The sequence below is a fragment of the Notolepis coatsorum genome, assembly GCF_963971535.1.
Source record: "Notolepis coatsorum genome assembly, contig: SCAFFOLD_412, whole genome shotgun sequence".
Lineage (NCBI taxonomy): Eukaryota > Metazoa > Chordata > Actinopteri > Aulopiformes > Paralepididae > Notolepis > Notolepis coatsorum.
In genome coordinates, this window is record NW_028171982.1 from 1 (window position 1) to 27,500 (window position 27,500).

At 43.5% G+C, this 27,500-nt stretch overlaps 1 protein-coding gene across 1 annotated transcript in view; it reads right to left on the minus strand.

Annotated features, from left to right (window-relative positions):
- Nucleotides 1–13,699: 13,699 nt before the first annotated feature.
- LOC311248141 (muscle, skeletal receptor tyrosine protein kinase-like) overlaps nt 13,700–27,500 on the minus strand; it is a gene marked incomplete at both ends in the record, with an annotated part of 115,451 nt that continues 101,650 nt past the window's right edge. Inside the window, 3 exons of the mRNA XM_084339081.1 lie at nt 13,700–13,895; nt 15,281–15,482; nt 18,176–18,494. Of these exons, the coding sequence (XP_084195207.1) occupies nt 13,700–13,895; nt 15,281–15,482; nt 18,176–18,494 (717 nt within the window). The remainder of the gene's footprint in view (nt 13,896–15,280; nt 15,483–18,175; nt 18,495–27,500) is intronic.

The window sequence follows — 27,500 nt, forward strand, 5'->3', positions numbered from 1 at the left end:
TGACGCAGCTTGTACATGTTGCCAAAGCAAATGGTTGATAACATAAGCATGGATTACAAAACACATATTAATGTCATAGTATATACAAACATTTTCATCATAAAATAGAACATAAAATATTACGGCATAAACATGTCAGGTGACTGTCACTCACTGTCCCTCAGTTTGTGGCAGGCAGCAACATAGGCTGCTGCTAGCTCACAGCTTGTTGAGTCCTCCCCTAGTAGGACTGGTAGTTTTCCTGTATCTGGTAGTGCAAGAAAACCTTTTGTTATTAGTTCAAATTTTTTAAAATGCGTTTCTCTAATATCTTTATATTTTTCACATTTGGTGAGGAAGTGCAACTCAGTTTCAGGCTCACTGAGGGTGCAATGACAGCACAGCCTTTGCTCTGCAGGGAGCCAGGTTTTCCTGTGCCTCCCCTTTTCAACAGCGAGGCTGTGCTCACTCAGTCTGTATTTTGTCAAGGTTCTTTTTAGTTGTTGATCAGTCACCATGCTCAAGTAATCTGCTATGGTGTACTGTCGATTTAGAGCCAGATAGCACTGCATTTTGCTCTGTGCTTTTGTTTGTGTTTTCCAATAGGTGATGTAGTTTTGTTTTAGCTGTGTAGTAATTTGATTTATTCTGATTGGTGACGTGTTCTGTTCCTGAGGTGTGTTAAGAGAGCAGGTTTGTGGACTCAGCCTCAGGACCAGCTGGGTAAGGGGGTTCCTGATGCTCCTCAGCTCTTGGCACTGCAGGGCTTGATAATGGTACGAGAGGGGGTCACTTCGTTTTAGGTGTGTCCAAAAGTTAATTGCTCTTTTTTGTATTTTTAGTATTAGTGGGTAACGGCCTAATTCTGCCTGCATGCATTGTTTGTAGTTTTCCTCTGGACATGTAGGATAATCTTACAGAACTCTGCATGCAGGGTCTCAATGGGGTGTTTGTCCCATTGGGTAAAGTCTTGTTTTGTAAGTGGACCCCACACCTCACTGCCATAGAGTGCAATTGGTTCAATAACACATTCAATTAATTTTAACCAGATTCGAATTGGTATTTCTGTTTGTATATTTCTTTTTATGGCGTAGAAAGCCCGGCGTGCTTTCCCTCTCAGCTCATTGACTGCTTCCTTAAAATGTCCAGTTGAACTTAGTTTTAGGCCTAAATAGGTGTAATGTGTGCAGTACTCTACATGTTTTGTACCAATTGAGAACTTTGGTAGGACGTCCTGAGATCTGGATCTTTTTTGGAATATCATTATTTTGGTCTTTTTGGGGTTTACTGCCAGGGCCCAGGTCTGACAGTAATGCTCTAGCAGGTCCAGGCTCTGCTGTAGGCCGTCTGCTGTGGGGGACAACACAACCAGGTCATCTGCAAAGAGCAGGCATTTCACTTCCCGATTGTGGAGACTTACACCGGGGGCAGAGGACTTTTCTAGTATATTAGCCAATTCATTAATATAGATATTGAAGAGTGCCGCCCTGACGAACGCCTCGCCCTTGGGTAAATAATTCTGTTCTTTTTTTGCCAATTTTTACACTGCACATATTACCAGAGTACATTGATTTAATAATATCATATGTTTTACCCCCTACACCACTCTCTATAACTTTATAGAACAGTCCTGTATGCCAAATAGAATCAAAAGCCTTTTGGAAGTCAATAAAACAGGCATATATTTTGGTTTTATTTTGGTTTATATGTTTATCAATTAGGGTATGTAGGGTGTAAATATGATCGGTTGTGCGGTGTTTTGGTATAAATCCAATTTGGCTTTTACTCAAGACATTGTGCTCGGTAAGGAAGTTTAAAAGTCTGGTATTCATAATACTACAGAAAACCTTCCCCAGATTACTGTTCACACAGATGCCTCTGTAGTTATTAGGGTCAAATTTGTCTCCGCTTTTATAGATTGGGGTTATGAGTCCGTGATTCCAGGTGTCAGGAAAATATCCTACACTCAGGACCAAATTGAATAGTTTTAATATAGCCAATTGGAATTTCTTGTTCATATTTTTCATCATCTCATTCAAGATGCCATCAGGTCCACAAACCTTTTTTGATTTAAGAGTTTGTAGTTTCTTAAGCAGTTCCTGCTCAATAATTGGGGAGTCTAATGGGTTTTGATTGTCTTTTATGGCAAGCTCCAATTTAGTCAATTTATCAAGAATTGCATGCAGTCACTGTGTGTTGTTGTAGCCACCGGGTAAATCGCATTTTTTTTTATTTGTTTGTCATGACAAACCAATTACATAATCCAACATATGTGTAAAGGCTCAACATATTCCAGTTAACGGTACCTTTTTATAATGATTTGTTACGACGCAATCAATACTTCCATGCATTCGGGACCTCCATGTTTTGGGGGTATTCATCAGACAAATCGGATCCGGGATTCGGCTCCCATCAGTCGGGCAAGAACTGCGGGTTTTCAGCCTCTCTCATCTCTCCTGGAGCTTAAAGCCCAACCTCTAGGTTAAACCCTACTGATCAATTATGGGTAGTTTACATTGGTATATAATTTCATTATTTATTTTTTTCCATTTGACACCGGAAATGCCACTCTGAAAGAGTTAAAAAGGTCCACGCACGAATAACATGCACGCGCGAATCAAAAAAGCTTATCAAACGCCGACGTCACAACAGGTGTGGCTTGCATATTAATGAGCCGAATCTAATGTTGCTTTTCCACTCAAATAAAGTACTCAGTTTGTCTCCGTGTGGGGAGGCAGGGCTGCTGATGATCAGCATGAGAGCTCCAGAAATGACACGTGAAAAACTGCAGACCACTGATTGGTCAGAAGAGAGACACCTGACGTCACTGTTTGGGGAGTCTGAACGGAAACAGAACGCCGCCATCTTTAATGTCTCGCGTAGGATGTCTTTTGTATGTTTGCAGAAAGAAACAAGTGCAATAAAAAAGGATACAGTCACTGTGTATTCTGCCTCATTTATTGATGAAACAAAACCGACATCAACACAATTTGCCACCGAGCGGAGAGTTTAGTCTGACAAAAAGATCGCTGATTAGTTACGCTTGTTGTTGGGGGTTAGGGACGTAACGTTAGTTAGCCTAATGCTAACGTTAGCAGATAGACACGAGAGGCTATCTGTGTAGAATAGACACAATGAGGTAACGTTAGCGTTAGCATAATAGACACAACGAGAGTCTGGTTAATGTTGTTATTGATTGATTGAATGAAAACTGTGTTTTACTCTGGCTTGCCAAGCTCATCATAGCCCCTTTCGTGACTGATGCACCGAGTGAAGCTTGTGGACTCGACAACAGCGGCGGCCGCAGGGCGCCGGAGCCCGCAGCGCTAGTTAGCTCATAGCTATCGTGTAACACTAGCCTTTGCGGGCTCGGGCGCCCTGCGGCTGCCGCCGCCGTCGCGTCCATGGGCCCCCCGGCAGGGCACCCGTGGGGACGGGTCGGGGTGTACAGAGAGGAGAGAACCATTTTGGGTCGGCCGTTCATGCCGGCCAGCGAGCCGGATGTCGGGATATGTTGTTAGCACAATAGCTACCAAGCTAAGCTATGTTATCTACTAACGTTATAAACACTATGTGTACAACGACACAATGATTTACATTATTACAAATATGGTAACGTGGTTGTGGCTTTTACAAATAGTGGTTAGCTTTAGAGATGGATGGATGGCTATAATCACGGAGCAATAGTGAGGTGAAACAGATACATTTCCATTCGGCTAGTAGTAGCAAGCATATATCTATGGTAGCAAGGCTCTCTGCCTGCCACTAGCTGTGTGACTCTCAGCGCCCACTGGTGAGCCCCCTGGTGACCAATACCTGTTGTGACGACATTACACGTGCACGTTATAAACCATTGATTAAAATATGCATGTGCATGTTGATTGTGTTGGGCAGACAAAATGTTTTGATAAAAACGCTAAAACTGGGTCAATTTCAATACTTATTTTTCCAATTCTTCATGAAAGTCACTGTTGGCCTAGTCCACATTGTTTATTGAACAAAAATACAACGTGGAGGTTGACCTTTAAGGGGGAGCTTAGTATTCCTGCCTCTGAGGAGGTGGCTACAACATCAACACACAGTGACTACATGCCAGCGGGTAAATCGCGATTTTTTTATTTGTTCGTCATGACAAACCAATTACATAATCCAACATATGTGTAAAGGCACAACATATTCCAGTTAACGGTATATTTTTTTAATGATTCATACTTCCATGCGTATAAATTGAGGAAGGAGAGAACACACAGGGACCTCTGCCACTCTGCCGCGCGCTGCAACACACAGAGCAGCAGGCGTGGATAAGGGGGCGTGCTAGCGCGCGGTCACGTGGGCGTCGTGGCCAATCAGAGAAACGCTGAACGAAACGCTGAACGCAAGTTGGTTACCTTAAGTGTTCACGTCTCTTGGCAGGCCATGGACCGCCCCTTTTACTCTCTCACACACACACACACACACACACACACACACACACACACACACACACACACACACACACACACACACACACACACACACACACACACACACACACACACTAGCACACACACACTCACACTAGCACACACATTCATAGCTACACACACAAACACCCACACACAACCTGGTGTGTCTCGTTGGCCATTTGCCCTGTGAGTTTACTGTCTCTCTGTTTCCTGTTCTTGTGGTGTCCTTGTTCAGAGTTCACTGTCTCTCTGTTTCCTGTTCTTGTGGTGTCCTTGTTCAGAGTTTACTGTCTCTCTGTTTCCTGTTCTTGTGGCGTCCTTGTTCAGAGTTTACTGTCTCTCTGTTTCCTGTTCTTGTGGTGTCCTTGTTCAGAGTTTACTGTCTCTCTGTTTCCTGTTCTTGTGGTGTCCTTGTTCAGAGTTTACTGTCTCTCTGTTTCCTGTTCTTGTGGTGTCCTTGTTCAGAGTTTACTGTCTCTCTGTTTCCTGTTCTTGTGGTGTCCTTGTTCAGAGTTCACTGTCTCTCTGTTTCCTGTTCTTGTAGCGTCCTTGTTCAGAGTTTACTGTCTCTCTGTTTCCTGTTCTTGTGGCGTCCTTGTTCAGAGTTCACTGTCTCTCTGTTTCCTGTTCTTGTGGTGTCCTTGTTCAGAGTTCACTGTCTCTCTGTTTCCTGTTCTTGTGGTGTCCTTGTTCAGAGTTTACTGTCTCTCTGTTTCCTGTTCTTGTGGTCCTTGTTCAGAGTTCACTGTCTCTCTGTTTCCTGTTCTTGTGGTGTCCTTGTTCAGAGCTTACTGTCTCTCTGTTTCCTGTTCTTGTGGCGTCCTTGTTCAGAGTTTACTGTCTCTCTGTTTCCTGTTCTTGTGGTCCTTGTTCAGAGTTCACTGTCTCTCTGTTTCCTGTTCTTCTGGTGTCCTTGTTCAGAGTTTACTGTCTCTCTGTTTCCTGTTCTTGTGGCGTCCTTGTTCAGAGTTTACTGTCTCTCTGTTTCCTGTTCTTGTGGCGTCCTTGTTCAGAGTTTACTGTCTCTCTGTTTCCTGTTCTTGTGGCGTCCTTGTTCAGAGTTTACTGTCTCTCTGTTTCCTGTTCTTGTGGCGTCCTTGTTCAGAGTTTACTGTCTCTCTGTTTCCTGTTCTTGTGGCGTCCTTGTTCAGAGTTTACTGTCTCTCTGTTTCCTGTTCTTGTGGCGTCCTTGTTCAGAGTTCACTGTCTCTCTGTTTCCTGTTCTTGTGGCGTCCTTGTTCAGAGTTTACTGTCTCTCTGTTTCCTGTTCTTGTGGTCCTTGTTCAGAGTTTACTGTCTCTCTGTTTCCTGTTCTTGTGGTGTCCTTGTTCAGAGTTTACTGTCTCTCTGTTTCCTGTTCTTGTGGTGTCCTTGTTCAGAGTTCACTGTCTCTCTGTTTCCTGTTCTTGTGGTGTCCTTGTTCAGAGTTTACTGTCTCTCTGTTTCCTGTTCTTGTGGTGTCCTTGTTCAGAGTTTACTGTGTCTCTGTTTCCTGTTCTTGTGGCGTCCTTGTTCAGAGTTCACTGTCTCTCTGTTTCCTGTTCTTGTGGTGTCCTTGTTCAGAGTTTACTGTCTCTCTGTTTCCTGTTCTTGTGGTGTCCTTGTTCAGAGTTTACTGTCTCTCTGTTTCCTGTTCTTGTGGTGTCCTTGTTCAGAGTTTACTGTCTCTCTGTTTCCTGTTCTTGTGGTCCTTGTTCAGAGTTCACTGTCTCTCTGTTTCCTGTTCTTGTGGTGTCCTTGTTCAGAGTTTACTGTCTCTCTGTTTCCTGTTCTTGTGGCGTCCTTGTTCAGAGTTCACTGTCTCTCTGTTTCCTGTTCTTGTGGCGTCCTTGTTCAGAGTTTACTGTCTCTCTGTTTCCTGTTCTTGTGGCGTCCTTGTTCAGAGTTCACTGTCTCCCTGTTTCCTGTTCTTGTGGTGTCCTTGTTCAGAGTTTACTGTCTCTCTGTTTCCTGTTCTTGTGGCGTCCTTGTTCAGAGTTTACTGTCTCTCTGTTTCCTGTTCTTGTGGTGTCCTTGTTCAGAGTTTACTGTCTCTCTGTTTCCTGTTCTTGTGGTGTCCTTGTTCAGAGTTTACTGTCTCTCTGTTTCCTGTTCTTGTGGTGTCCTTGTTCAGAGTTCACTGTCTCTCTGTTTCCTGTTCTTGTGGTGTCCTTGTTCAGAGTTTACTGTCTCTCTGTTTCCTGTTCTTGTGGTGTCCTTGTTCAGAGTTTACTGTCTCTCTGTTTCCTGTTCTTGTGGTGTCCTTGTTCAGAGTTTACTGTCTCTCTGTTTCCTGTTCTTGTGGCGTCCTTGTTCAGAGTTTACTGTCTCTCTGTTTCCTGTTCTTGTGGTCCTTGTTCAGAGTTCACTGTCTCTCTGTTTCCTGTTCTTGTGGTGTCCTTGTTCAGAGTTTACTGTCTCTCTGTTTCCTGTTCTTGTGGTCCTTGTTCAGAGTTCACTGTCTCTCTGTTTCCTGTTCTTGTGGTGTCCTTGTTCAGAGTTCACTGTCTCTCTGTTTCCTGTTCTTGTGGCGTCCTTGTTCAGAGTTTACTGTCTCTCTGTTTCCTGTTCTTGTGGCGTCCTTGTTCAGAGTTCACTGTCTCTCTGTTTCCTGTTCTTGTGGCGTCCTTGTTCAGAGTTCACTGTCTCTCTGTTTCCTGTTCTTGTGGCGTCCTTGTTCAGAGTTCACTGTCTCTCTGTTTCCTGTTCTTGTGGTGTCCTTGTTCAGAGTTCACTGTCTCTCTGTTTCCTGTTCTTGTGGCGTCCTTGTTCAGAGTTTACTGTCTCTCTGTTTCCTGTTCTTGTAGCGTCCTTGTTCAGAGTTTACTGTCTCTCTGTTTGCTGTTCTTGTGGCGTCCTTGTTCAGAGTTTACTGTCTCTCTGTTTCCTGTTCTTGTGGCGTCCTTGTTCAGAGTTTACTGTCTCTCTGTTTCCTGTTCTTGTGGCGTCCTTGTTCAGAGTTTACTGTCTCTCTGTTTCCTGTTCTTGTAGCGTCCTTGTTCAGAGTTCACTGTCTCTCTGTTTCCTGTTCTTGTGGCGTCCTTGTTCAGAGTTTACTGTCTCTCTGTTTCCTGTTCTTGTGGCGTCCTTGTTCAGAGTTTACTGTCTCTCTGTTTCCTGTTCTTGTGGTGTCCTTGTTCAGAGTTCACTGTCTCTCTGTTTCCTGTTCTTGTGGCGTCCTTGTTCAGAGTTTACTGTCTCTCTGTTTCCTGTTCTTGTGGTGTCCTTGTTCAGAGTTTACTGTCTCTCTGTTTCCTGTTCTTGTGGCGTCCTTGTTCAGAGTTTACTGTCTCTCTGTTTCCTGTTCTTGTGGTGTCCTTGTTCAGAGTTCACTGTCTCTCTGTTTCCTGTTCTTGTGGCGTCCTTGTTCAGAGTTTACTGTCTCTCTGTTTCCTGTTCTTGTGGTGTCCTTGTTCAGAGTTCACTGTCTCTCTGTTTCCTGTTCTTGTGGCGTCCTTGTTCAGAGTTTACTGTCTCTCTGTTTCCTGTTCTTGTGGCGTCCTTGTTCAGAGTTCACTGTCTCTCTGTTTCCTGTTCTTGTGGTGTCCTTGTTCAGAGTTTACTGTCTCTCTGTTTCCTGTTCTTGTGGCGTCCTTGTTCAGAGTTTACTGTCTCTCTGTTTGCTGTTCTTGTGGTCCTTGTTCAGAGTTCACTGTCTCTCTGTTTTTCTGTTCTTGTGGTGTCCTTGTTCAGAGTTTACTGTCTCTCTGTTTCCTGTTCTTGTGGTGTCCTTGTTCAGAGTTTACTGTCTCTCTGTTTCCTGTTCTTGTGGCGTCCTTGTTCAGAGTTTACTGTCTCTCTGTTTGCTGTTCTTGTGGTCCTTGTTCAGAGTTTACTGTCTCTCTGTTTCCTGTTCTTGTGGCGTCCTTGTTCAGAGTTTACTGTCTCTCTGTTTCCTGTTCTTGTGGCGTCCTTGTTCAGAGTTCACTGTCTCTCTGTTTCCTGTTCTTGTGGCGTCCTTGTTCAGAGTTCACTGTCTCTCTGTTTCCTGTTCTTGTGGCGTCCTTGTTCAGAGTTTACTGTCTCTCTGTTTCCTGTTCTTGTGGCGTCCTTGTTCAGAGTTTACTATCTCTCTGTTTCCTGTTCTTGTGGCGTCCTTGTTCAGAGTTCACTGTCTCTCTGTTTCCTGTTCTTGTGGCGTCCTTGTTCAGAGTTCACTGTCTCTCTGTTTCCTGTTCTTGTGGCGTCCTTGTTCAGAGTTTACTGTCTCTCTGTTTCCTGTTCTTGTGGTCCTTGTTCAGAGTTTACTGTCTCTCTGTTTCCTGTTCTTGTGGTGTCCTTGTTCAGAGTTTACTGTCTCTCTGTTTCCTGTTCTTGTGGTGTCCTTGTTCAGAGTTCACTGTCTCTCTGTTTCCTGTTCTTGTGGTGTCCTTGTTCAGAGTTTACTGTCTCTCTGTTTCCTGTTCTTGTGGTGTCCTTGTTCAGAGTTTACTGTCTCTCTGTTTCCTGTTCTTGTGGCGTGCTTGTTCAGAGTTCACTGTCTCTCTGTTTCCTGTTCTTGTGGTGTCCTTGTTCAGAGTTTACTGTCTCTCTGTTTCCTGTTCTTGTGGTGTCCTTGTTCAGAGTTTACTGTCTCTCTGTTTCCTGTTCTTGTGGTGTCCTTGTTCAGAGTTTACTGTCTCTCTGTTTCCTGTTCTTGTGGTCCTTGTTCAGAGTTCACTGTCTCTCTGTTTCCTGTTCTTGTGGTGTCCTTGTTCAGAGTTTACTGTCTCTCTGTTTCCTGTTCTTGTGGCGTCCTTGTTCAGAGTTCACTGTCTCTCTGTTTCCTGTTCTTGTGGCGTCCTTGTTCAGAGTTTACTGTCTCTCTGTTTCCTGTTCTTGTGGCGTCCTTGTTCAGAGTTCACTGTCTCCCTGTTTCCTGTTCTTGTGGTGTCCTTGTTCAGAGTTTACTGTCTCTCTGTTTCCTGTTCTTGTGGCGTCCTTGTTCAGAGTTTACTGTCTCTCTGTTTCCTGTTCTTGTGGTGTCCTTGTTCAGAGTTTACTGTCTCTCTGTTTCCTGTTCTTGTGGTGTCCTTGTTCAGAGTTTACTGTCTCTCTGTTTCCTGTTCATGTGGTGTCCTTGTTCAGAGTTCACTGTCTCTCTGTTTCCTGTTCTTGTGGTGTCCTTGTTCAGAGTTTACTGTCTCTCTGTTTCCTGTTCTTGTGGTGTCCTTGTTCAGAGTTTACTGTCTCTCTGTTTCCTGTTCTTGTGGTGTCCTTGTTCAGAGTTTACTGTCTCTCTGTTTCCTGTTCTTGTGGCGTCCTTGTTCAGAGTTTACTGTCTCTCTGTTTCCTGTTCTTGTGGTCCTTGTTCAGAGTTCACTGTCTCTCTGTTTCCTGTTCTTGTGGTGTCCTTGTTCAGAGTTTACTGTCTCTCTGTTTCCTGTTCTTGTGGTCCTTGTTCAGAGTTCACTGTCTCTCTGTTTCCTGTTCTTGTGGTGTCCTTGTTCAGAGTTCACTGTCTCTCTGTTTCCTGTTCTTGTGGCGTCCTTGTTCAGAGTTTACTGTCTCTCTGTTTCCTGTTCTTGTGGCGTCCTTGTTCAGAGTTCACTGTCTCTCTGTTTCCTGTTCTTGTGGCGTCCTTGTTCAGAGTTCACTGTCTCTCTGTTTCCTGTTATTGTGGCGTCCTTGTTCAGAGTTCACTGTCTCTCTGTTTCCTGTTCTTGTGGTGTCCTTGTTCAGAGTTCACTGTCTCTCTGTTTCCTGTTCTTGTGGCGTCCTTGTTCAGAGTTTACTGTCTCTCTGTTTCCTGTTCTTGTAGCGTCCTTGTTCAGAGTTTACTGTCTCTCTGTTTGCTGTTCTTGTGGCGTCCTTGTTCAGAGTTTACTGTCTCTCTGTTTCCTGTTCTTGTGGCGTCCTTGTTCAGAGTTTACTGTCTCTCTGTTTCCTGTTCTTGTGGCGTCCTTGTTCAGAGTTTACTGTCTCTCTGTTTCCTGTTCTTGTAGCGTCCTTGTTCAGAGTTCACTGTCTCTCTGTTTCCTGTTCTTGTGGCGTCCTTGTTCAGAGTTTACTGTCTCTCTGTTTCCTGTTCTTGTGGCGTCCTTGTTCAGAGTTTACTGTCTCTCTGTTTCCTGTTCTTGTGGTGTCCTTGTTCAGAGTTCACTGTCTCTCTGTTTCCTGTTCTTGTGGCGTCCTTGTTCAGAGTTTACTGTCTCTCTGTTTCCTGTTCTTGTGGTGTCCTTGTTCAGAGTTCACTGTCTCTCAAGTTTCCTGTTCTTGTGGTGTCCTTGTTCAGAGTTTACTGTCTCTCTGTTTCCTGTTCTTGTGGCGTCCTTGTTCAGAGTTTACTGTCTCTCTGTTTGCTGTTCTTGTGGTCCTTGTTCAGAGTTCACTGTCTCTCTGTTTCCTGTTCTTGTGGTGTCCTTGTTCAGAGTTTACTGTCTCTCTGTTTCCTGTTCTTGTGGTGTCCTTGTTCAGAGTTTACTGTCTCTCTGTTTCCTGTTCTTGTGGCGTCCTTGTTCAGAGTTTACTGTCTCTCTGTTTGCTGTTCTTGTGGTCCTTGTTCAGAGTTTACTGTCTCTCTGTTTCCTGTTCTTGTGGCGTCCTTGTTCAGAGTTTACTGTCTCTCTGTTTCCTGTTCTTGTGGCGTCCTTGTTCAGAGTTCACTGTCTCTCTGTTTCCTGTTCTTGTGGTGTCCTTGTTCAGAGTTCACTGTCTCTCTGTTTCCTGTTCTTGTGGTGTCCTTGTTCAGAGTTTACTGTCTCTCTGTTTCCTGTTCTTGTGGCGTCCTTGTTCAGAGTTTACTGTCTCTCTGTTTCCTGTTCTTGTGGTGTCCTTGTTCAGAGTTTACTGTCTCTCTGTTTCCTGTTCTTGTGGTGTCCTTGTTCAGAGTTCACTGTCTCTCTGTTTCCTGTTCTTGTAGCGTCCTTGTTCAGAGTTTACTGTCTCTCTGTTTCCTGTTCTTGTGGCGTCCTTGTTCAGAGTTTACTGTCTCTCTGTTTCCTGTTCTTGTGGCGTCCTTGTTCAGAGTTTACTGTCTCTCTGTTTCCTGTTCTTGTGGTGTCCTTGTTCAGAGTTTACTGTCTCTCTGTTTCCTGTTCTTGTGGTCCTTGTTCAGAGTTCACTGTCTCTCTGTTTCCTGTTCTTGTGGCGTCCTTGTTCAGAGTTTACTGTCTCTCTGTTTCCTGTTCTTGTGGCGTCCTTGTTCAGAGTTTACTGTCTCTCTGTTTCCTGTTCTTGTGGTGTCCTTGTTCAGAGTTTACTGTCTCTCTGTTTCCTGTTCTTGTGGTGTCCTTGTTCAGAGTTCACTGTCTCTCTGTTTCCTGTTCTTGTAGCGTCCTTGTTCAGAGTTTACTGTCTCTCTGTTTCCTGTTCTTGTGGCGTCCTTGTTCAGAGTTCACTGTCTCTCTGTTTCCTGTTCTTGTGGTGTCCTTGTTCAGAGTTCACTGTCTCTCTGTTTCCTGTTCTTGTGGTGTCCTTGTTCAGAGTTTACTGTCTCTCTGTTTCCTGTTCTTGTGGTCCTTGTTCAGAGTTCACTGTCTCTCTGTTTCCTGTTCTTGTGGTGTCCTTGTTCAGAGCTTACTGTCTCTCTGTTTCCTGTTCTTGTGGCGTCCTTGTTCAGAGTTTACTGTCTCTCTGTTTCCTGTTCTTGTGGTCCTTGTTCAGAGTTCACTGTCTCTCTGTTTCCTGTTCTTCTGGTGTCCTTGTTCAGAGTTTACTGTCTCTCTGTTTCCTGTTCTTGTGGCGTCCTTGTTCAGAGTTTACTGTCTCTCTGTTTCCTGTTCTTGTGGCGTCCTTGTTCAGAGTTTACTGTCTCTCTGTTTCCTGTTCTTGTGGCGTCCTTGTTCAGAGTTTACTGTCTCTCTGTTTCCTGTTCTTGTGGCGTCCTTGTTCAGAGTTTACTGTCTCTCTGTTTCCTGTTCTTGTGGCGTCCTTGTTCAGAGTTTACTGTCTCTCTGTTTCCTGTTCTTGTGGCGTCCTTGTTCAGAGTTTACTGTCTCTCTGTTTCCTGTTCTTGTGGCGTCCTTGTTCAGAGTTTACTGTCTCTCTGTTTCCTGTTCTTGTGGCGTCCTTGTTCAGAGTTTACTGTCTCTCTGTTTCCTGTTCTTGTGGTGTCCTTGTTCAGAGTTTACTGTCTCTCTGTTTCCTGTTCTTGTGGTCCTTGTTCAGAGTTCACTGTCTCTCTGTTTCCTGTTCTTGTGGCGTCCTTGTTCAGAGTTTACTGTCTCTCTGTTTCCTGTTCTTGTGGCGTCCTTGTTCAGAGTTTACTGTCTCTCTGTTTCCTGTTCTTGTGGCGTCCTTGTTCAGAGTCTACTGTCTCTCTGTTTCCTGTTCTTGTGGCGTCCTTGTTCAGAGTTCACTGTCACCCTGTTTGCTGTTGGACATCAGTAAGTCTTCCCAGTGTATCTCTAGCTCCTTCCTGTGTATTCCTGCTTTCCAAGTGTTTTTCTATTTCCCGTTCACATGTTTTTGGGGGTCTTTATCGGTTCCTGGTGTTTTCTGTTCCTGTGTGCACTTGGGTTGAACTTGGGTTGAACTTGTTGGGGTCAACTTTGCCACCATGTTGGGTTCAACTTGGCCACCATGTTGGGTTCAACTTTACCACCCTGTTGGGTTCAACTTTACCACCCTGTTGGGTTCAACTTTACCACCATGTTGGGGTAAAATGTTCCACCTTGTTGGGGTCAACCTTGCCACTGCAAAGTCCTCTGTCCTGTAATAGAGAGGTCTCTAGGAGGGGTCGGCAGGGCCTGGGGGAGGGGTCTGACTGAAGTGTGATGGTGTGACTGTAGTCAGTGTGGTGGGAACGGACAAACCGCGTGACGCAGCAGCTCACAGGAAGAGCTTCAGCGGCATATTCCTCCCCTGGCAGTGACTCTCTCTCTCTCTCTCTCTCTCTCTCTCTCTCTCTCTCTCTCTCTCTCTCTATCTCTCTCTCTCTCTCTCTCTCTCTCTCTCTCTCTCTCTCTCTCTCTCTCTCTCTCTCTCTCTCTCCCTCCCTCTCTCTCCCCCCTCTCCCTCTCTCTCCCCCCTCTCCCCCCTCTCCCTCTTTCTCCCTCTCTCTCCCTCTCTCACACAGACACATACACACTATCTCTCCCTCCCTCCCTTCCTCTCGTTCCTTCTCTCTATCTCTCACCCTCTTCCTCAGTGTCACAGAGTGGCTATTTCACGGCTCAGTGGTGGTGATGATGATGATGATGATGATGATGATGATGATGATGATGATGACACGATAAGATATTCACGTGAGATATTCATCTTAGTAATATTATATTACTCCCTCCCTCCCTCCCTCCCTCCCTCCCTCCCTCCCCTCCCTCCCTCCCTCCCTCCCTCCCTCCCTCCCTCCCCTCCTTCCCTCCCTCCCTCCCCTCTCACCTGGCTTGGAACACGCGTCCGAAGGCTCCCTCTCCGATGTCCCTGACGTACTGGATGTTGTTGCGGGGGTACTCCAGCGCCAGCAGCTTGGAGTTCAGCAGCAGGGGGACCCTCTGGTACATGGGGTTTGAGTGCAGCCGGTCCAACAGCAGCTCGGAGGGGAGGGCCGTGAGGGTGGGGGTCTCCAAGGCCCTGGGGGGGGGGGGGGGGGGGAGCAGGGGAGACAGGTGTGTGAGGTTTTGGTTCTATAATTATATTTCCATCTCTTGTCATTATTATTGCTGATTCAAGTGGTGAGGATGAAACGCACACACGCTCACACACACACACACGCACACACACACACACACACACGCACACACACACGCACACACTCACACACACACACACACACACACACACACACACACCAGGGTTTCCGTTAGAATTTTTTTTTGCAGGTCTGAGTGTCCGGTAGATTTCAATCTACCGGACAAATGGGATAAATTCCGGTCAGAGTTTATTGAGCTTAAAAACAATTGATAGGCCTATATAAAGAATGACATCATCAAGGCATTTATAATATTTTAACTTAAAACTAGACTACTTTTGCGTATATACAGTCATTAATATATTCCAAATAAAATAAGTCCCTCGAGACTGCGTGCTGCTGCCGACTTGAGGTGTCGGTGGGCAGTCTGCCCGACCTTAATAAACAGCAGTCTGTTATAATCACATTTTTATGAGCTAACGAATTCCGTTATATTGGACATTTGTATTAATTATATCAAGCGAAGAACTGAGAAATTTGGCAGAGAGACGGCAACATTATCGTGGGTTTGCGCCGTGATGTATATCTCCACCTCCCAACGACTTGGTGCTGCTGCTCATAATGTCCGGTGAAAATAATTCCCTCTAAGCACAATTTGATTATTTGAATTGTATTAAAATAGGCTAAAATTAAATAGCCTATGCGATGAACGAAACAATCATTACATTTGTCGTTGCTTCACCAAGCAGCCGGTCAATGACATCCTGTGTCAGCGAGCTGGCAGCTGATATATTTACGTGAAGCATGGAGCAGGAGCAGACAGAGCAGAGCAGCGGTGTCAGCAGCGCCCCCACCCAACAGCTGAATTGCCAATGGCTGAATTGGAGTACTGCACCCTGCCAAGCCATGCTTCACGTAAATATATCAGCTGCCAGCTCGCTGACACAGGATGTCATTGACCGGCTGCTTGGTGAAGCAACGACAAATGTAATGATTGTTTCGTTCATCGCATAGGCTATTTAATTTTAGCCTATTTTAATACAATTCAAATAATCTAATTGTGTTTAGAGGGAATTATTTTTCACCGGACATTATGACCGGAGAGATTAGATATGTCGGACTTCACCAGATTTTGCCGGTCAAAAACCGGTAATTACCGGCTAACGGAAACGCTGACACACACACACACACACACACACACACACACACACACACACACACACACACACACACACACACACACACACACACACACACACACACACACACACACACACACACACACACACACACACACACACACACACACACACACACACACACACACCTCTTCCGGTCCCTCCACTGCTTGCGTTGGCGTCGGCAGGCGAGGAGGGTGATGGTGAAGAAGGCGGCGGCAGCGAGCGCCGTGAGCAGGAGGATGATGACGGACATGGAGTAGGCCGGGGACGACACTGCCACGGGGGGCAGGGACGCCGTCTGCCGGGGGAACGGAGGCTCTGGTTGCTGTGGTGGTGGAACGGCGAGCACTGGAGTGACACGTGAGGGAACGACGGAAATATATCAATGAGTGTCATCTGGTACTGTCAGCTCATTTTATTCAACCAAATCTGTGTAAAATGCAATTCATAAATGGTTACAAACGGTTTGGTTTATTACAAACGTTATTAACGTGGCTATGATTCAGGGTGCTTGGACATGTTATTTTCATATGAAAGTCCATCATAAGTATGCAGTATGATAAATACATCTCTGACGTTTATAACAAACCAAACCGTTTGAAAATCGGTTGAAAATTGAGCAAGCTTGTCCGGTCTTACGGCTGCCAAAAAGCTAATAGCATCACGCTGGATTCAGCCAGATAAAATGTGCCGGAGGGTATGGACTCTTACCTATCTCGATGTGATTTATCTAGAGATATCTACCGCACGAATTCTAGGTGTCAATGAAGCCAGCATAGCAATCTGGTTAGATGTGGTGGAGAGGATAAAGCATAGCATATGAACTTGTAATCCTTGGTTTTAAACGAAATAATGGTTGGATTGTCCAAGGGGGGTCCTGAGGGGGGGGGGGGGTGGGGGGGTAGGAGAAAGAAAGGGTGAAGAAGAGCGAGCAAGAGCATTATGTATGTATTGTACTGTATTGTAATTATTATGTATATATCTTGTAATCTACATTTATATTGATTCAAATACTGGACTGTTATAGTCCTGTGATTTATTGTGGATTTTTATTGTTAATGTTTGTGTGTCTAGTTTTATGTCATGTCAAAAATTGAAAATAAAAAGAATTTGTTAAAAAAAAAAAAAAATTAGCCAGCTATGGTTATTTCAATAGTACATGCACCATAGACAATCATGTTATGAGTGGGCGTGCTTCCTGTGGCAAGATGGCCGCCATGTGAGCCTACACAGATTACATTTTTTCGAGAAACAGGAATACTGATGGACACACACAAACACACATACACATAGAGGAATACTGCCAGACACACACAAACACACACACATACACATAGAGGAATACTGCCAGACACACACAAACACACACACATAAACATAGAGGAATACTGCCAGACACACACAAACACACACACATACACATAGAGGAATACTGCCAGACACACACAAACACACACACATAAACATAGAGGAATACTGCCAGACACACACAAACACACACATAAACATAGAGGAATACTGACAGACACACACAAACACACACACATAAACATAGAGGAATACTGCCAGACACACACAAACACACACATAAACATAGAGGAATACTGCCAGACACACACAAACACACACATAAACATAGAGGAATACTGCCAGACACACACAAACACACACATAAACATAGAGGAATACTGCCAGACACACACAAACACACACATAAACATAGAGGAATACTGCCAGACACACACAAACACACACATAAACATAGAGGAATACTGACAGACACACACAAACACACACACATAAACATAGAGGAATACTGCCAGACACACACAAACACACACATAAACATAGAGGAATACTGACAGACACACACAAACACACACACATAAACATAGAGGAATACTGCCAGACACACACAAACACACACATAAACATAGAGGAATACTGCCAGACACACACAAACACACACACATAAACATAGAGGAATACTGCCAGACACACACAAACACACACACATAAACATAGAGGAATACTGCCAGACACACACAAACACACACACATAAACATAGAGGAATACTGACAGACACACACAAACACACACATAAACATAGAGGAATACTGACAGACACACACAAACACACACACATAAACATAGAGGAATACTGCCGGACACACACAAACACACACACATAAACATAGAGGAATACTGACAGACACACACAAACACACACACAAAAACATAGAGGAATACTGCCGGACACACACAAACACACACACATAAACATAGAGGAATACTGACAGACACACACAAACACACACACAAAAACATAGAGGAATACTGCCGGACACACACAAACACACACATAAACATAGAGGAATACTGCCAGACACACACAAACACACACACATAAACATAGAGGAATACTGACAGACACACACAAACACACACACATAAACATAGTGGAATACTGACAGACACACACAAACACACACATAAACATAGAGGAATACTGCCAGACACACACAAACACACACACATAAACATAGAGGAATACTGACAGACACACACAAACACACACACAAAAACATAGAGGAATACTGCCGGACACACACAAACACACACATAAACATAGAGGAATACTGCCGGACACACACAAACACACACACATAAACATAGAGGAATACTGCCGGACACACACAAACACACACACATAAACATAGAGGAATACTGCCGGACACACACAAACACACACACATAAACATAGAGGAATACTGACAGACACACACAAACACACACACATAAACATAGTGGAATACTGACAGACACACACAAACACATAAACAAACACTGTAAAAAAAAACTGTAAAAGAAAACTGCAAATATCTGGCAGCAATGGTTGCCAAATACTTACTGTCAAATTACAGTAAAATCAAGTACATTTACAGATTACAATTTTTATTTAATGGTTCATATTTTGATAAAAGGTAATTTACTGTATTTTTATGGCATTTACACTTAAAGTATAAAAACACACACACACCTGTCTCTCTGCAGCGGCCCACAGGGCAGTGCTCCCAGCGGATGTTGGGGTGTGAGGTGTAACACCAGGGCTTCTCACCTGTCTCTCTGCAGCGGCCCACAGGGCAGTGCTCCCAGCGGATGTTGGGGTGTGAGGTGTAACACCAGGGCTTCTCACCTGTCTCTCTGCAGCGGCCCACAGGGCAGTGCTCCCAGCGGATGTTGGGGTGTGAGGTGTAACACCAGGGCTTCTCACTGGTTCCTCCAGGGTTCCTGCAGTGGTTCTCCGAGTTCTTCAGCTCCGGAACCACCGCTGCCGACAGGCGGTGCTGATGGGGAACCTGGAGGAGGCGAGGGAGACAAACCATCAACTGCACTGAAGAACCGTTATATTCAAGATGTATTCGTCACATACTGTACAGACACGAGACATGTAGTGAAATTAAGGTGGCCATGCCCGCCTTGATTGTGCAAAAAAAAATTAAAATACAAAGAATAATAGAATAAAATAGACATGACAAAAAAAAGTACTAAGATAAAATACAATACAATGCTAAGCTTACGAATTAAAGGTAATGAGTCCTATATACACTACTATACAATACTATACCATATACAGTTATACTATATATAACTATACTATACTAGCTATACTAACTATACTATACAAAAACATACAGTTTATATATAACTGGAACCATTTCTTGGACAGTGCCGTGAATATTAGCATATATCCATATCACAAGAAAGTACTCAGCCTCTACTGTCTTGAACACAACTCTGACCGTCTTTAGATAATAAAGTGAGGACATATTGTTCCTCTGCAAATGGATAGGATTTATAGGATTCCCAGGACATGGGTCTTAACTTTGTAACGCTAACAGGTACAAAGACTGGAAGCAGATCTAACTGTATCCCACAGGTCTGCTGCGTGTGGATGTGTTGTGCGTATCTCAGCATCACGCTGCCAACTCAAACATCCAACATCTGGCCTTAACATGTATCAGCTATTCATGAGAATATGTGGTTCAAAACGACCCCCTCAGGCCCATGTGCACATATGACCCAACACACTAAAATGGCTATCTGCACTTTCCAGTGTCCGTGTAATGGCATACTTTATACATATATATTTGCGCAATATTCTTTCTTTCAAAATTCAAATTCCACTGTCTGTCTGTCTGTCTGTCTGTCTGTCTGTCTGTCTGTCTGTCTGTCTGTCTGTCTGTCTGTCTGTCTGTCTGTCTGTCTGTCTGTCTGTCTGTCTGTCTGTCTGTCTGTCTGTCTGTCTGTCTGTCTGTCTGTCTGTCTGTCTGTCTGTCTGTCTGTCTGTCTGTCTGTCTGTCTGTCTGTCTGTCTGTCTGTCTGTCTGTCTGTCTGTCTGTCTGTCTGTCTGTCTGTCTGTCTGTCTGTCTGTCTGTCTGTCTGTCTGTCTGTCTGTCTGTCTGTCTGTCTGTCTGTCTGTCTGTCTGTCTGTCTGTCTGTCTGTCTGTCTGTCTGTCTGTCTGTCTGTTTGTCTGTCTGTCTGTCTGTCTGTCTGTCTGTCTGTCTGTCTGTCTGTCTGTCTGTCTGTCTGTCTGTCTGTCTGTCTGTCTGTATGTCTGTCTGTCTGTTTTCTTTTTTGGGGGGGGGGTTCATTTGTTTTGGTTCATTGTCCAATAGAAAACTGGAAACTCCAATTCTGACACTATTCTTCATGTATGCATTGATTTACACCTGTAATTATGTAACGACCAACATTGGCTTGCACAAAAGAAAATATGACATTGGACTAGGCATGAAAATGTAATGTAAATATATTTTGGTAAATGGTGCATTTATACAGCGCTTTTATCCAAAGTGCTTTACAATTTGTTCCTCACATTTTACCCGTTCACACACCGGTGGCGGAGGTAACCATGCAAGGTGCCAACCTGCTCATCAGGAGTAGTTAGGTGTTGTATGTAAGTGTCTAGCAGAGGGTATGTGTGGGTACATGGATGTGTGGTGTGATAGTGTGTATGGTACACTAATGTATGTATGGTAGTGTGTGTGTGGGTACATGGATGTGTGGTGTGATAGTGTGTGTGGTACACTAATGTATGTATGGTAGTGTGTGTGTGGGTACATGGATGTGTGGTGTGATAGTGTGTATGGTACACTAATGTATGTATGGTAGTGTGTGTGGGTACATGGATGTGTGGTGTGATAGTGTGTATGGTACACTAATGTATGTATGGTAGTGTGTGTGGGTACATGGATGTGTGGTGTGATAGTGTGTGTATGTAGGTATAGTTTTTTTAGGTGCTGCAAAAACTAATTATTTCAAAAGTTGTACTGTATTGTGCAATGACAATAAAGCTTTCTCCTACTTCTACTTCGACACGCCGCCTGGGAGGAGCAGGAATCGAACTGGGAACCTGTGGATTACCAGAGGACTGCTCTACCTCCTGAGCCACTGTCGTCGTCCACTTGTATCTGTGCATGGTTCCTCAGTTCATGAAAATCTGATGTTTTTAGGGGGAGATACTAAGGTTTCTACAGGACAGTCTCAAGATCAGGGGTGTAAAGTACTTGAGTAATTGTACTTTGTTACAATACTTAAGTATTGTAAGTAATGTGTATACTTGTACTTTTACTCAATTACATTTCAGAGAAAAAAAACACTTTTTACTCCTTATATTTAAAATGCAGACCTACAAAGTACAAAGTACAAATCTCACAGGTCCAACCATTTTAATTAGTATATTTGTTTCTCTGGTCGAACTAACGTTAACGTTATTAATCCTGCGACCGCGCTTTATTTAAAAACAGCCAATCAAATCCCCATCAATGGAAAATGAACCCGCCCACACCCGTGCTGATTGGTCCTTGTGCAAGACTAGAAAGTGGCGATCTTTGATTAAACACCTGCTATCAGAAGAATAGAAAGTCAGAAAAATGTTTTTACTTTTACTTTTAAAAAGTAGAAACCTTTTTTTACTTTTACTCAAGTGTGTTTTTAGCCAGATACTCAGACTTTTACTTGAGTATGAATTTGAGACGGTACCCATACTTTCACTTAAGTATAATTTCTGGGTACTTTTTACACCCCTGCTCAAGATGCTGTACAGAATCAAACTGTCAGTCTTCAGCGCCTCATAAAGTTCCCAGAGAGAACGTGAAGCCTGTCGACCAGGCTCCTACAGGGAACTGTATACACTGTATACCAAATGGTTCAGGGTTTTTAGAAGAAGGACATCTGCTTCATGTTGCTTGGAGGGTGATGATGGTTTTGGATGGATATCAAGGCTTCCTATGTTAAAGGCTTTATGAGGTGTGGCATCATACGCAGTTCTGTGCATCACTCCTTCGGGGCTGTTTAACGAGAAGACTCGTCAAGTTTTCAGAAACACGTGTGTTGCGCGCCTGCTTGCATCAGTGTGTGTGAAGACATATAGTAGCTCATAAAGCTCACAGTAAATGGCTGCTTTTTTATATAGCAGCTTTTATCCAAAGCGCTTTACAATTTGTTCCTCACATTTTACCCGTTCACTCACACATTCACACACCGACGGCGGAGGCGACCATGCAAGGTGCCGACCTGCTCATCGGGAGAAAGTAGGGGTTGAGTGTCTTGCTCAAGGACACATCGACACGCTGCCTGGGAGGAGCGGGAATCGAACCGGGAACCTCTGGATTGCCAGATGACTGCTCTACCTCCTGAGCCACTGTCACCCCCCTCTCATAAAGCTCACAGTAATGCCATCCAGTAGAGTAGATGCTGGAAATGGTTTCATTAAAATGGGACTTAGCCAACGCTAATGACTGGGATCAGAGTATTGGGTTTTTATTTTAAAGGGTTGGCGATATCGCTCATTCGCTTTTGGTCGTGTAGCTCGAACTTGAGGGAGATGTTTTCAAAGGTAATGGCCCGCAGGATGATCAAAGACCCCCGACCGCCCGACCGCAGACCGTTTCAACTGAGGCCGTCTGGTAAACGGTACCGGGGGTCTGAGGAACCAAACAAAATAACGGCCTGCCAGTGTTGTAGTCAAGTCAAGTTCAAGTTTGTGTTTATTTGTCACATATAACGTACATCTACTCTACAGTGAAAGGCTTGGTTCTGTATGAGCCCCTGAGAATGTGCTTCGTACAGTAAAAATGTAGTAAGAGAGGAATAACACTATACAATATACAATACAATACACAAACTAAAGTACAACCTAAGTACAATGAAGTAAAAATGCAGACAATGAGGTACAAATGCAGACAATGAGGTACAAAAACGTTAAGGCAAGGTGCAAATGCAAATGTGGTATGAATGTAGTTTAAATCTCTTTAATAAATAGATAAATATAATGTAGTGTTAAAGTGTCTAAAGTGAGTGTTAAGGTGAGTGTTTGTTTAAAGTGAGTGTGTGCGTGTGGATGTGTGTGCAATGAGTGTGGATGGGTTGATGGTGTTACATAGTCATTGAGTCACCCAACTCCTCGTCCAATCAACAGTCATCTCCCGCCTCGACTACTGCAACGCACTGCTCGCTGGCCTCCCGGCCACTGCCACCAAGCCTCTTCAACTCATTCAGAACGCAGCGGCCCGCCTGATCTCAAACCTACCGACGTCGGCCCATGTCACCCCACTTCTTAGCGACCACTGGGCCCCGTTTCATGTACCTGGATAACTGAGTTAGCCGGATAACTTTAGCTGGATAACTGGGTTAGCCGGACTTTCCGGTTTCATGTACGTGGATTTTCCAGATCACCATGCCAACAGATCCAAAAGTTTGAGCCTGCTCGAAAGCAGAGTTCAAGTTCAAGTTAGCCCGATCACGCAGAGCCACGCCCCCGCAAAGAAGTGACAGCTCGTTTCCTGAAACTATTCCCACAGTCTACGATCTGCATTATACCATTCTGAATTACGTTTTTGTGCTCCATTCTTCCAGAGGGGGCTTTTGAAATGTAAAATAGACCCAAAATGCTGATATTAAATTCACTTTGTCCTAAATAATGCACGTTATATATACCGTGGCGACGGTGGCGCTCGCTCGTGCGATGTACACATGATGTGGTTATTTTAATTGTAACTGGGATTAAGATGTCTGATGAGATGCGCTGTTTGACGGATTTGAGAAATTGAATGAGCCGTTGACGTCACATTAATGAATGAGGATAAAGAGATAAACTTCATTCAAAACAAAGGATATTCTAAACACGGGTCTCTCGTTCATTAATGTATAAACAATGAATTTATCCCATCTGGCCCAGTGGCCCAGCGGTAGTGCTCAAGCCTGCCAATCCAGCGACCGGGGTTCAAATCCCAGTGTTTCCAATATGATTTTTTTGAATATAATATTAATGATTATACGCCAAAGTAGCCTGGTTTTAAGTTAAAATATTATAAATCTACATGCATTGAGGATGTCATTCTTTATATAGCTCTCAACGTGCACCAAATTGAATTATTCCTATATTGCAAAAAGAAGGAAAAGACTAGGGTCTTGAACCCCGGTCGTCCGTGTGAAAGTCAAAAGAAGAACCCGTTACACCACAGAGAAGATAAGTAAAAGATTGACTATACATCAATCAATGGGTAAGAGAGCCGTATCGTAATTCTGTATAACAGTTAACTAATAATTTTCGCTAGCAAGATCTCATTTGATTATTCAATCCAGCAGGCAAGTTTAAAGAAATATAATCTGATTGATTGAGGTAATGAGGGACTTAGAATTAGCCTATAGATAACGCATTTAACTTGTCGGCGAGGCGATTGAGCCGTATTGCAATCTGTCAATAAAGTATTAAATCAATTAATCAATCAATGCCGTTGAGAATCAGGATCTCTGCCATCGATACGTGCTGGCTTTTCACCTAAAACGGCCGCGCGCATTTAGCCTGACTCGCAAGTCTGGCTTGAGTTAACGAGACTGAATCCACCTTTGTGAAACAGGAAAATCCCGGCTTCGAACATCGGGTTAACTGAAGCTGGATAATGGACATCTTGATCGACTTAGTTGAACCACGTACATGAAACAGGGCCCTGCACTGGCTCCCCATTGCTGCATGAATCCGCTTCAAGGCCCTCGACCTGGCATACCGTGCGGCAAAGGGAACCGCTCCCGCCTACCTCCGGTCAATGGTCTCTACCATCAAGACCCCTACGCTCTGCATCTTCTGGCCGCCTCAGACCTACTCCTATACAAGCTCCCGGAGGGTCATCAAAGAGAAGTCGCCTATTCTCAGTCCTTGCCCCACAATGGTGGAACGAACTTCCCACCCCAGTTAGGACAGCCGAATCACGTCCAATCTTTCGCCGTCGACTAAAGACGCACTTCTTCAACCATTATCTGAAATAATTGTTTTTTATAAAAAAGATATCTAACCCTAACTAACCTTACTGTCATGCACTTGTCCTAATAAACTAACCTACACTGTAGCACTCAACACTCTGATGAACATTGTTACTCAGCGGTCACCATTTCAAAGGGGGTTTATTTACTTTGTGACACAATAGCCAAACAAATGCACTAGCCATCAACATATTATGCCAAATGATTTTTTTTAAAGATTATAACTGTATTTATCAATTAACAAGTCCGAGTCCGAGTCTGCACCTTCCGAGTCCGAATACAGTCAATGCTTGAGTCCAAGTCCAAGTCATCAATGTTCAAGTCCAAATCGAGTCCGAGTCCTGGACTTCAAGTCCTACAGCACTGTGGCTGCTGCCTGTCTGTCTGCCTGCCTCTCTGTCTGCCTGCCTCTCTGTCTGTCTGTCTGCCTGCCTGCCTGTCTGTCTGTCTGTCTGTCTGTCTGTCTGTCTGTCTGTCTGCCTGTCTGTCTGCCTGCCTGTCTGTCTGTCTGTCTCTCTGTCTGTCTGTCTGTCTGCCTGCCTGTCTGTCTGTCTGTCTGTCTGTCTGTCTGTCTGTCTGTCTGTCTGTCTGTCTGTCTGCCTGTCTGTCTGTCTGCCTGTCTGTCTGCCTGTCTGCCCACAACTCACTCACTGTGCTACTAGACTGTGATTATTGTATTACAATTTAGTGCTATTTTACTGTATTTCTTGCTGACACTTTGCACACACACTACACCCGTACTGTGACTATTATTATTATTATTATTATTATTATTATTATTATTATTATTATTATTATTATTATTATTATTATTATTATTATTATTATTATTATTATTATTATTATTATTATTATTATTATTATTATTATTATTATTATTATTATTATTATTATTATTATTACTACTACTATTATTATTATTATTATTATTATTATTATTATTATTATTATTATTATTATTATTATTATTATTATTATTATTATTATTATTATTATTATTATTATTATTATTATTATTATTATTATTATTATTATTATTATTATTATTATTATTATTATTATTATTATTATTATTATTATTATTATTATTATTATTATTATTATTATTATTATTATTATTATTATTATTATTATTATTATTATTATTATTATTATTATTATTATTATTATTATTATTATTATTATTATTATTATTATTATTATTATTATTATTATTATTATTATTATTATTATTATTATTATTATTATTATTATTATTATTATTATTATTATTATATTGTGACTGTTAACTCATTGGACGCCACTCACGAATAAAGTCGGGTTAACTCGCTGACGCTTGAGCGCCAAACCCGAGAAAAGTTGGGGTTTCTATCGTTATTTCTTTTATTCGATATTCCCATTCATAATCCATCGAGGGAGCCTGTGTTATCATTGGGAATGAGTCTGAGATCGCAAATGTCCTATACCGCCGCCTGCCGCCTTGCGGCCGGTATTGCACATCCTTTGAAACTGTCATAGAAAAACGACCCCTCCCCCCTTTCATGCATTCTTGATGAAACATAATACCAATAATATAGCGTTGATTTCAGATTGATTGTTGATACAGGCGAGAAACACCACGTTTTTAGTGAAATGCACTAAACGCTGCATAGCGGCGTTTTCTGGGATTAGACAGGATTACTCTAAAACTATACTCATATTCACCACGGTATAAAAGGGGAATGTATGGATGAAAAAATTATTTCTTTTTCACAAATTGAACGATAGATACTCGATGTCAAATGGGCAATAGTATTATATCCATAGCTATGATATATAATATAGTATGAGCCCTGCAAACACCGCCATGTATTCCTATTCTTTAAAGCGGTGGCCTTCTTACCACACGGTAAACAGCGACCTCTGGCGCTGATTGAGTTAAATGATAACTTGGTGCTACTTTATCGTTGCTTCACCACACACCACAAACCGCCTGGGCCGGTCCTTTATACCGGCAGCCATCAGCCTACAACCAAGGGCTCGGACAGCCGGCTCTGCTGCCAGAACTATCACTGTCGGAACTCAGGACTTGAGAACTAGAGACTCATATCACTGGACTGACTATCTTTTTTTTTATCCACTTTTTCTCCTCTTTTTCTATTTTTCTCCCGTCCCAATTCCGTTGTGCCAATTCTCCCCTCCCCTGTCTTGAAGGTTGCTCGCATATGCCCCCCACTGGCCGATTGTAGGGAGGATAGAAGCCTTGCATCACGTTTCCCCTCCGATACACGAGGAGGCAGCCTGTCACATCTTTTCACCTGCCAGCGCGGACTCTCATTGGCGGGGTGTAACGTGTGGGAGGCTCACACTACCGCCGCCATTTCCTGTCTCTGCTGTGCAGGCGCCCCAACCGACCTGTAGGAGTCACTGTCCACAACGTCCAGATTACCACCCATCGACTTCCACCCGCTAACTCTGCCAATTGAGTTAGTATGACAGCCGGCCCAAGCCGGAGGCAACGCCGACAGCCGGAGTTGAACCCGGTGTCTCTTGCGTTGGTGACGAGCGCAATGTCCGCCGCGCCACCCAGCCGCTGCATCACTGGACTATCTTGTATTTGCACTTTTTTTTGTATTATATAATTGTATTTATATTTTATATTGTATCTATAGTGTATATAGATACTGGACTGTATAGGAATGTGAAGCTCTGTATCCCCCCCCCATGCTGCTTTAACACCCGAATTTCCCCAAGGGGATTCATTAAAAGGATAATCTTATCTTATCTTCTCCTGCTTTTCTTCTCGATTGTTGTTTCTGAGCTGAGTTACACACACTACACACACTGAGTTACACACACTACACACTCACAATGTGATCGTTACGTTATAGTCTAGAGTGGTTTATCATCGTTTGCACACACTACCTCCACACTGTGATTATTGTATTGTAAATGACAGCTGTTAATCATAGTTTCTGCTGCTATTGTTATGTTATTTATATATGCCATTCATATTGCTTTTGGGTCCTATTTCGTTGATACCGCTGCTACGAGGCAGAGC